The sequence below is a fragment of the Rattus rattus genome, chromosome 5 (genome assembly GCF_011064425.1).
Source record: "Rattus rattus isolate New Zealand chromosome 5, Rrattus_CSIRO_v1, whole genome shotgun sequence".
NCBI classification, from domain to species: domain Eukaryota; kingdom Metazoa; phylum Chordata; class Mammalia; order Rodentia; family Muridae; genus Rattus; species Rattus rattus.
The window spans coordinates 130,279,941-130,291,082 of NC_046158.1; the positions used below are offsets into that span (position 1 = coordinate 130,279,941).

An 11,142-nucleotide genomic window follows, 5' to 3' on the forward strand; every position below is an offset into this window, starting at 1 on the left:
GGGCAGCACAGTTTCTTGTCTCTTGAAGTGGGCTATTCTGAATGCTACAATGCAGGAGGGGAGAGAGGCTACAAATGTAGAGGAGGGGAGAGAAGACAGTCAAGTGACTGCTTTTGAAAATCCCCTGGTTTCTTCACATCAGCATCTCCTGTGTGTGGTGACAGAAAACTGCCTCCTCCTTCCCCGGGCAAGGGACAGGGTGCTTGGCTCATTGGTCTCACTTCTCTCCCCCCTTCACCCCCTACAAATGATCACAGCTTGGAAACTTCTTTAAAGGAAGTGGTTGCTCTTGTGGCCCCAAGTCCTGAAGATGAAGCGCTTCTGGTTAAAATGATTCAGCAAGAAACCACGCCCCATCAAAGCTATCCCACCCTGCCCTGGTCCTGAAGCTTTGCTTGACAAGCACCTCTGCTCAGCCTCGGCCCACTACATGCTACCCTCATGCACACAGCCATGTGGCTGGCCATGCTGCTTGCCCTCTGCTGCCTAACATCTGACGCCCATGGGGCATACACCTCAGGTAAGAGAAGGGTCATCTGGCCCCATCCCAGAGTACTTCCTGACCGTCTTGTAGTAGTTGAAGTATGGGGACCCTGGCCTGCTAGTCTTCATTCTTTCCCAGGACACTCTTGGAACCCTGCGTAAGACCCTCGTAAGGGGCTCTGGATCCTGGCAGCAGCTACTTCCAAGGAGAATAGACATCAGGGATCAAGCACAGCAGCGGCTGCAGGGATAGAGAGAGCAACTTCTGTTCTCTTCTGTTCAAGGGCCTCACTCAATTAGTCTGTATCTGACAGCTTTACTTTTCTAACTGCCTTTACTGCAGAGACCCCAGTAAGACACGTATTATCAAGCCAACGTGTTAGTGGCCAGTGAGGGGTGGAGGTCGTCTGTGTTGAGAGGCTGAGATACAGCCAGGTTAGCTAACTTGCGAACCAGCAGCCACGGATGCGTGTTTCCCTACAGAGAGCTGGGAGATGTCTGCCCCAGCAAGCAGATTCAGCACATAGATAAAGTTTGAGGGCCCTGCCTCTAACTGACAAAAAAAGCTGATAGCTGACCACCTCCCTGCAGATCAGGACAGCGCTTATGCATAAGGCTTTTGTCATTCTTCCTCCTTAAAGCAGGCTGGGTCTGGTCACTGGGCGGCAGTGGAAAGGAATACCAAAGAGACGCCAAGGACATGGAATCCCGCTTCACGGCAAATCAGGTGCCAAGAAGTAAGTGCAAGAGACACAGTAGGACAGAGCCTCCAATCCAAGACCCAAGTAGATGCTGTGAATTGGGCACTGTGGAGATAGAACAACAATGGAGAGGGGGGAGCTTCTGCTCTGAGATAAGGAGGAGCCATAGCAGCTCAGGGGGTGGTTGTCAAACAGGTAGTTAACTGTTAAGAGAGGAGAAAGCACAAACCACAGGTCAGGCCACAGACCTTGCCTCCCCATTCCCTGTTCCCAGCAGCCATAGTGCTCACCAGGAGGCCCTTCCTGGCCTCCCTTCAGTTCCTTTGCCCCAGTTGTCCAGAGAGAAACTTGGGGCAGAGGCTGGGTGTTCATGCTGCAAAGCCCTCTTATCTATGTGAGAGATCTGGGGAAGACATTGGTCCTGGCTGTCTCACCAGTCCTGGGGGTTCAGTCTTTATACTTGGTGTTTTGAAGATGCTGTGTTTGCCTCCTCTGAGGCTGAATTTAACACAGTGGCCACATCCACCACGTTATAGTTAACACCACAAGGCAGCTGTTGCGGAGGATACTGGAGGACTGCCAGTCCCCTGACTCTATCATGTTACCTTCCCCCTAGCATGTGAGCTGAAAGGAGTCCTCTCCATTCCTCCTGCCCTCAGCAGCTTCTCTGGGCCACCCCCTTCAGGCAGGCCTCTTTGCCCAGACCCAAATGAACACCACTCTCACACTGGAACCTGGGGTTACTATAAGCCCCATACCTACCATATGAAGAGTAGTGAACTTCCTTCACCCTGCCCTTTGAGATGCCAGACCTGAGAGTCTTAGAGAAAGTGGCTCGGTGATGATACTCACAAAGTGCTTGGAGGCCTGGGGTACTCACAACAGTGTCAACCCTTGCATACAAGTCAGTGGCCAGGCCTTTGCTCTGCTGTGCTAATGAACCCCATCTCTACCCACTGGGTACCACCCTTCCTGATATTTCCAGTAAGGGTCTTGGCTCAAGACCCTCTCAAACAGTTGGGAACCTGGATCTTTAATGTCTCTGTCTCTCTGTCTCTCTCTGTCTCTGTCTCTCTCTGTCTCTGTCTGTCTCTCTGCCTCTCTCTCTCTCCCCCCCCTCCCTCCCTCCCTCCTTCCCTACTTCCTGTGGAATTTTGAAACCCTCTGAGTCCAAGGCAAGGCAACAGGGATACTGAATGTGTCTGATCTGGGCAAATGCCATCTCTCTGTGCCTAGGAGTTAAACTGCCAGGAGCAGTAGCCCCAATCTTCAGAATTTAGGAAATTGCCACATTCATTGTCTCTGCCTCTTTGCTGTTGGTGAGAACGGGAAGCCTTCTTTCTCAATGTGTCACTTCTTCCACAAAGGTTCCCTGCTGGTGGTCACCCTTTGCCTCATCTCCTGCCCCTTCCCAGTAGGACTTGCAGAGGACGTTTGTTTGCTTAGGCAAGAAACCCACAGCCATGTAACCATCTGCTCCCCATCGCAAGGGCTAAAGGCATAACTAGGCCTGGCTATAATGGGTTCCACAGAAAGTTCTAGAAGCTGGTGCAGGTTGAGTCTGGGTCTGGATGAGCCTAGCTTTTGTGCTAAGACCTCCCATGAACATGTTTGTCCTCAGAGATCCTTGCTGCAGTACCTGATAGTCCTAGATGATGCTGACTATTGCTTCATGCAAACCGCCTTGTTTATTCTTACCCTGCGAGGTCAGGGTCATCATCATCTCCATTTACAGATGGGACGCAGAGGCTCAAATATGTTAAGTAGCTTGCCCAAGCCAGCACAGCCAAGGAGAACAGCTGAGATTCTAACACTGGGTGTGTCCCAGTTGGTAAAGACAGAGTAGTTAATCCCAGAAAAAAGTATCAGCATCCAGCACATGAGGAGACGATGCTGCCTCAAAGAAGCCCACCCCGCCCTCACAACTCAGATCTCAAAGCATAAGTATGACCCATACAACTCATGGGAAAGACATAGTCTCAATGGATTTTGATGGTATAGGTGAGGGGCCCTAAGAGGTACAGGATATGGGTGGTTCCCCTGCAGTTGGGCAGAGCCTGGCATTTGCCTTACCACCACTCAGTCCTCAGACTTCCTCGGCTTCTGTGAGAACATAAAGGGCTTGAGAGCAAACTAGAACAGTCCAGAGGAGACTGTAGAGGACTCAGCTATGAGAGATCTACAGGCCAGACCAGGTCCCAAAGTCCTACTGGACAAGAACACTGACGTATGCTACTTAGGATAAAAGGCTTTAGGGGCCCATGCCTAGAAAGCCTAGAAACAACTATAAGCTCTAACTGGATCTTGCTCTCTAGCTTGGAAGCCCTTTGCCAGGAGAGACCCTGCTTGGTCACACATGCTGGCCTCCCTTTAAGAGAAGATAGCCACATGTGTCCCAGTGATCATGGCTCCTCTACTATACCACTCTCCCCTTGGCACACAAAAGTCCTGTAGCAGGCAGCAGATAAGAGACTACAGATGATGCTCGACGTGCTGCCCTGGCTCTCCCCAATCAGGTTCAAATAAGCATGAGAACAGCCTTCTCTAGTGTTTATCATTTGAGGTTCTCTGAGAGATCACTGATATCCAGGAAGGACCTCCCTTTCACCTGAGATACCCCTATATCTCTCATATCTGCTGTGACAAGCTCCCTTACTGAATACTGTCCAACAGGCCTGACCACCACACCTTGGGTATCACGATTCTAGTGGCCACATGGACAGACAGCCTGTTTAAAGATCGTGTTTTTAAAAAAACCTGACTCTTTCCCTAAAACCTTCCCCAAGCTCTCACAGAAAAGTCTTCTGGTGGAACCCAAATCTCCCTGTCTTCCAGTTCTGAGATGTCATCTACCTATAGTATTAATTCCTAACCCCCAGCTCAAGGTAAAAAAATATTTCTCAATCTACTTCCACTGGGCCTCGACCACCATCTACTCAGTCGCTGGGACAGAGGGAGCATCTTGTCCCCAAAGGGAACTTGGTATCTATAGTTGAAACACCACAGCCACAACAGCCAACACCTGCACCTTAGTGTCCAGTCTAGACAGCTACCAAATACCCATATCCCAACAAAGTCTAAAAACATCCATTTACCAATTTAAAGCCCTGCTATGCCCCCCCCCAGCCTTGAGCTTTTTATTTTCATTGCATTTTAATTTTTATTACACTTATTTATATGTGCGGCCACATGTGGACAACTGTGGAAGTCCAAGAACAACTTGAGCGTTGGTTCTCTCCTCCCACCAGGATCAAATTTAGCTGAGATCAGGCCCAGCAGCAGGCACCTTTACCCCCAAGCCAACTCACCAGCCCTTTATTTTCATATGCAACTCAGCCTCTGACCACTGAAAAAGAAGTTAAAAATAAAGAGAAACGCAAATCCAAGACATTAAGAACTACAAGCCACTTTCTGCTGTAGGGAGCCAACTGGTTTACAGATCCTTCTATCTCCCTAATGATAAAGTCCGGACCCTGAAGCCGAGTGACTAAACACATACACCTGAGCAAGCCCTGCCCTCCTTACCTCACCAGTCTGGTCTGGGGGACACTGAAGACCAATCCTATGCATAAGCTAAGCAAGGGACTGAATGGATCAAGATCTCTAGTGAGGTGGGTCTTTGGGATCAGTCACACCAATGCCTCTGGGAGCAGGGAATCCCAAGAAGAGACGCTGGGATTCCACAGTATATCTGGCTGTAAGATAGATGCCCCTCATTTTTTACAAATATGGATTCCTTGGTACAGGAAACCAGGTCTGGGTGGAAGCCAGCTGACCACACTCTCATACCCATAACATACCAGACTCTGGACCCAAAACTCACCAGATAACATTCACTCAACAAGAGAGAAGAGCTGTATTATACCGATACCTCAGGGGCCAGTACATCGCAGTGGTGGAGTTGTGGGCTCTGTTTAAGGTGTACCTGACTTAGGCTAGACTCGGGCTGTTCAGACAAGGTGTGAGACTGCAAGAGGGACACCAGGGGGATGACAGCCAGCCTCAAGGACCAGTCTGGGCAAATTCTAACACATTTCCTGTCTGGAGTTTTGCTGCCTGGCACCCCATGTTGAGAATAACTCTGAGTTCTGAAAAAGGTCATGTAGACAGGGACTAGGGGACAGCAACTATACAATTGTTCAGCCTTGGCGTCTGTTAACTTCAGGCATAATGGGGGTGCACAGTAGTCAGGGAGTGAAGTAAACAAGTGGCAGGCACACAGGCGATAGTAGAGGAGGGGTTAGGACCACACAGCTGAGAGAACTGGGTACCACCAGGAGGTGAGGCAAGACCCTTTGACTCAGTATTCCCGACCTCAATGTTTTTGTCTGCTTCATTTCTTTCAGATTTGTGTTCCAAAGATTTGAACTCCGGTGTGAAGCCAGGATTCCCCAAAACAATAAAGACCAATAACCCAGGAGTGCTTAAGGCCGCCAGGCACAGTGTGGAAAAGTTCAACAACTGCACAAATGACATATTTTTGTTCAAGGAGTCCCATGTCAGCAAAGCCCTGGTACAGGTGAGGAGCTAGGACCAATAGCTGGCACCTCAGGACAGCTCTGGGAAGCTGGGCCACATAACCTATTACCTACAACACTGGAGCAGAAGTTGGGCTGTAGCCAAGACCAGTGTGACCCAGAGCTGAGCCTAATACCCTGGAACCTTTTCCCTTTTAGTAAAACCACTAAACCTCTGGCCAGAGTCATCAGGAGCAGTGAGAAATGGCAGGGTCCCAGAGTGGTGTGCCCAGGCTGACAGCCTGGCAGAGAGGCACAACAGTACCAGTGAGGGCTGCCCCGCCAGGGTCCAGGTCCAGATCATCTCCTGTCATTATCCCTCGTCCACACTCACAAAGCCACTGCACTACTTCCCATGGCAGCCATTCACTTTCCTCCTATAAACGGGCCTACTCCCTTCTCAAACCTACAAGCCCACTTTTCCTCCAGCCTGCATAAGTGTCACCATTCAAAGCCTGCCTTCTTGGTGATTGATTATATCCACTCAGAACTTTCCTGCCCAGGGTACCTTAGGGGTACAACAGCCTTGCTAATCCTTGCGTCCCAAGAACATGTGTTAACATGGCAGGGGGGACAGTCTTGGCAGTCTCTCATCTGCTGTACACCGAGGCTCTGGCGGCACTCTGCCAACATGAAGCTGACTTCGGAAGACATACACTGTGTGCTGGCGCCTAGAGGAAAAAGGCTACGGAAAGGCCCTGCCCTGAGGATGGTGGCTTTACAGCACTCATGTTTGTTCTGGGCCACAGGGCCAGGGTGACTTTTTTTTAATTCTCACACTCCTTCTGGAATAGGATCCTGATATACAGTTTTGGGGTGGGTCGGGGTCTGACAGTAGGTACTTCCTATTGGCTTGGTCAGAGCTTGGGGATACCGCATCTACATGTGGGAGGGCTTGGGGTGCTGCTCCTATGTGACTGATGGCCACAAACCTCTCTACTGGGGAGCTGTAGCAATATGACAGCAATATGAAGGGACGCCTACTGTCCCTTCAGGGTCACCAGGTTTCAACCGAGAACCAGGATACCTTTCACAGCCCACTGCCCCACAACTCCCCCCTTTCCTTTTATAAGGGGGAGGCTCATCAGAGTAACTGTCTCCTATGTTGGGAACAGTTTGAGACTGAACCAAGACCTGATTGGTAGTGATCTTTGTAAAGCATCATCTGCTGCTTTAGAAACTGAACGTTAGAAACTCTTAAAAAGTGTAAGGTTCTGTAAGAAAGTATGCTTTGGGCACACTCCTCAATCCATCCTAAGCCTGAGTGCCCAAGGTCCCCATAAGGGAGATGAGCACTGTCCCTCTGTACCCCTGTGATGTTGAAACTGTTTCACATGCTATTTGGGACTAAAGACTGGGACTAAAAATTGAGAAACTTTCCAACTATACAGAACTAAGTCATGGCTGTGTCCAAGTAGAGAAGAACTATTATTATGAAACTCAAAATAAACCAGTTCCCATAAGAGTGGAGAATCCAGCAGGTACCATGTATGCCAACAAGCAATACAGAAGTCAGCAGGCTTGACATCCATTTAAACATCACTGAGGGTTAAAATGGCGGTTGCTGGGTAGGTTGAAATGAGATGACAGATAAGAGGGAGAGGGTGGGTCTTTACCTGTGGCTGTGGCAACCCCACACTGAGGTTTCTCTAGAATGCAAAGTTCCGGGCAGAAACCTAAAAGGGGCCGTAAGACATTGCCAACAGGAAAGGAAGAGGGATGGCTGACGTGTGGGCCTGTTCATCTGTAGCAGCTCTCCTGGCCAAGTCCTGAGCTTACTCCCCAGTGCTCTCTCACCTGCTCTAAGACTGCCTCAGCAGCTGGGGAGGCAACGACACTCCTTTACATCCTATGCCAAGTAACGCAGCTCTGGGTTTCTCCAGGTGGTAAAAGGCCTGAAATACATGCTGCAGGTGGAAATCGGCCGAACTACATGCAGGAAGACCATGCACCGCCAACTGGACAACTGTGACTTCCAAACCAGCCCTGCCTTGAAGCGGGTAAACAGCAGAGTCTGTGTACTCAGTGCACTTCCTCCACTGGCAGCACACGTCCACACCTCATACCCTAATCATGAACACAGGACAGCAGCAGCAGGCACTCTCTCAAGGGACACGGGGTTGAAAACAGTCTCTTCCCAGCCCTCACATGACCTACACCTTCCACAAGTCTCTTTGCAGAGCAATGCTCTGAATGTAGGATAGGGAGATTTCAGCAGAAAAAGTTTTCAAACAATTTAGAAATCATATACAATACCTACGGACACAGGATATGTGATAAAATATAAGTGCTGTATTTACTACATATTATCTCTCTAAAGAGAAAAGGCAAAAGCTATGTGGCAAACTTTAACATGTCAAAATTACAGCTAAGAATACACTCTCGAATCATTCCAACGTTCAGGTTTGAGGATTTTCAAAATGAAAACTAGAGGTTGGGTAAGGACAGACTGACTGAGCAGAGAATACACGCAAATATATATGCACGGTTCACAGTTGTCTGGCATGAACGAGAGGTACTGGGGAGTTGCCCCAGGCAGGCAGGGTCTTAGCAGCAGCTGGGTCCTAAGAGGAGACCTTCCTCTGCTTGTTTCAGACATTACACTGCTACTCTGAAGTCTGGGTGATCCCCTGGCTGCACAGTTTCGAGGTGCCTGTTCTCCGCTGCCACTGACTTCTGTCTCTTCAGCAAGACCACAGCTACGATAAAGACACTCGTGTGTCCCCCGCTCCTCACTTTCCACCCCAGCCTGGCCATCTCAGATCCTCAAGGCCTGCTTACCAGTGAGCCGACAGACACGCCAGTGGGTCCTAGGGGGGCTGGGGTGGGAGAAGAGTGCCCTCCCTGCCAGATTAACCGTATTCACATTTTCTTCTGAAATTAATTCTTCCAGTGCTATACACCTAGATTCAGGATGTGGGCATACAGAGAATCCTTTGATGACATTACCGGAGCATGGGTAGAACAAGGTGGTAGTGTGAGAGGCTTCTTGATACCTGACTGCATGAGCGGCTTCTGTATCCAGCTCATCTACCACCGTCAGATTATTACTGATGGGGATGGTTTACCATAAATAAAAGACGGACTATCTAAAAAGCAACACTGTCTGTCATCCTTTACAGGAACCAGGAAAGTGGGTGGCCTGGTGAATTTTGTTTGTTTCCATAAAACCTCAAGAGGCTTCATCTAGTGATAAGCTGTAAGCTCAAGTGTGCTGATGACCTAAGGAACTGGCCCAGACCTTGGCATCAACAGGGTAGCAACACCCACAGGGAATGAGGAACTCTGGGAGCATTTCTGAAGGAAGCGTACCTGCACCCAAGCTCTCCGCTGCCACGAAGGCTAACACTTTAGGAGTCCTCAACGCACGGGGAGCAACATCAATACAGGGTTGGGTAAATGATGGGGCCAAACCTCTCCAAGTCTGTCACTGGGACACAGCACAGATGGAGCCTGGAGGAAGGGGCTGGGGTGGGATAGACAGGTTGTGTGGAGCCCTAGAAGGATGAAGGGCTGCAGGGAACTGGGAACTTGGGAAAGACAGCAACAGAGCTTGAGCTGGAAGATGCACAGGGGCAGAGCAGAGGGTCAACTCAGAATGGGCTGGCAGCCATGTCTCAGAGCCTTCATTCTGAGGAGAACGTGGCTCAGTACCAAGGAAGCCCAGGGTGGACAGAGGGGCCACTCACTGAACTTCTCCAGACTCTCCTCAAAGGAACTGCAAAGCAGAAAGATGCGGGCACCTGGACGCAATGCAGCCTTGTTAACCAGCAGGAAAGCAAATCTGCATGCAATGTGCATGGCAACGTAACCGCTATAGCCCTAACGACGGAACAGTACAGTGATCTGCCCTGGTGCCCTTTAAATCCCCCTTTATTTTTGTCCTGACCCCCAGGCTAATTTAATTCAGGGACAATGATAGCAGCAATAACACAAGACACTGACTTCACTTGGCAATTTGTGGCACCAATAAAACCAACTCTTGAGAAAGGCACTCGACCCCACACATAAACAAGCACAGTCACGGGCACATCCAGAGCCCTCAGGACACGGCTGTGTGGTGCTCATGATAAAGCAGTAGAGGAAGGGTCCCCTGTTCTGGTTTTGTTAAGTAATGAGAACACATCAAGGCCTCATCTACCTGCTTCCCCTTAGCCATCCGAAGCCCTGACAGAGCTCAACCCTGACGTTCTATAGCTTCCTCCAGCCATTCCACTGCCACACAGTCCTCACCAGATACACCGCCAGGCCCGCAACTGCAGCTTTGAATACGTGCTTCTGTTCAGCTTGGTGACCCCTGCAGGAGGCAAGTGAGCTACAATCACCACTCCATAACGCATCGCTCTCACCGCTCACGGAACACCTCACGCCACTGCTATTCAGGCCATCATATACCTCTAAGGAATCTTAAAAGAATTCTGCAGTGCCCAAGCCTGTGACCTGCAAACTGCGGCAGCCACTGCCTCAAAAGCCTCGAGGTGGCCATCTGCCTCCTGTCCGGCTTTACAGAACACGCCTCAATTATCACAGCAAGGACTCCAGCTCAGTCGTTCTGTCTGTGGCACTAAGCAGACACTAGCCCTTGAGCCTCAGGGCCCATCCATACTCAGTCCTCAGGTGCAAGCTGGGAATGGTACACACAGTTCTAGCTACTCAGGAGCTGAGGCAAAGGCCTGAGCCCAGGAGTCCAAGACCAGCCTCAAGGTAGCAAGACCATGTCTCAAAAAAGTGGGTAAGGCAGTATGGAAAACTTCCAGAATTATGCATAACCACTCTGTAAGGATATGTGTAGGTGCAATCTGTGTGTGTGTGTGTGTGTGTGTGTGTGTGTGTGTGTGTGTGTGTGTGTGTGTGTTACTTTATTGGGTTCTTATATCTACTACCCTTCCAACACTTATTTCACCCTAATCCCTTCCTTCCCTCCAATACTATGTAGGAAAGAAAGAAGGCTAAAGGTAGGAAAGGGGATGCAGACTTCTTTAGACTGTTTCCTGATGGTTAGAGGCATCAAGTCCAATCTTCATCGTCAGAATATCTCCAATTCCTCCTCATCTCTTTGTTCATGAACACTGACTAACTGCAGCAGCAGCACCCAGCTGCGGCCTCCTGGTATTTATACCCTCTGCAAGTTCCCAGAATTCCAAACGTAATCTATCTGCAGCTAGACAATAATCACAACCCTCCTAGTACAAGAGACCAATAATTGTCACCTGCTGTGAAGCAGCCTCTTATCCCACACCTGGAATAAAACAAAAACATAAGTGAGTTTTTAAAGAAACCAAAATTTGGGGTTGGGGATTAGCTCAGCGGTAGAGCACTTGCCTAGCAAGTGCAAGGCCCTGGGTTCGGTCCCCAGCTCTGAAAAAAAAAAAAAATTAAATTAAAGAAAACAAAACACGGGGTTGGGGATTTAGCTCAGTGGTAGAGCGCTTGCCTAGCAA

General features: G+C 49.6%; 1 protein-coding gene across 1 annotated transcript; it reads left to right on the forward strand.

Moving 5' to 3' along the window:
* The first annotated feature begins 408 nt into the window (after positions 1-408).
* Positions 409-8,777, forward strand: Cst7 (cystatin F). Its single transcript, XM_032904391.1, has 4 exons — positions 409-520; positions 5,531-5,703; positions 7,585-7,701; positions 8,297-8,777. The coding sequence occupies exons 1-4, from the start codon at positions 442-444 to the stop codon at positions 8,372-8,374; spliced, it is 447 nt and encodes a 148-aa protein (XP_032760282.1). The 5' UTR covers positions 409-441; the 3' UTR covers positions 8,375-8,777.
* Positions 8,778-11,142: the final 2,365 nt, after the last annotated feature.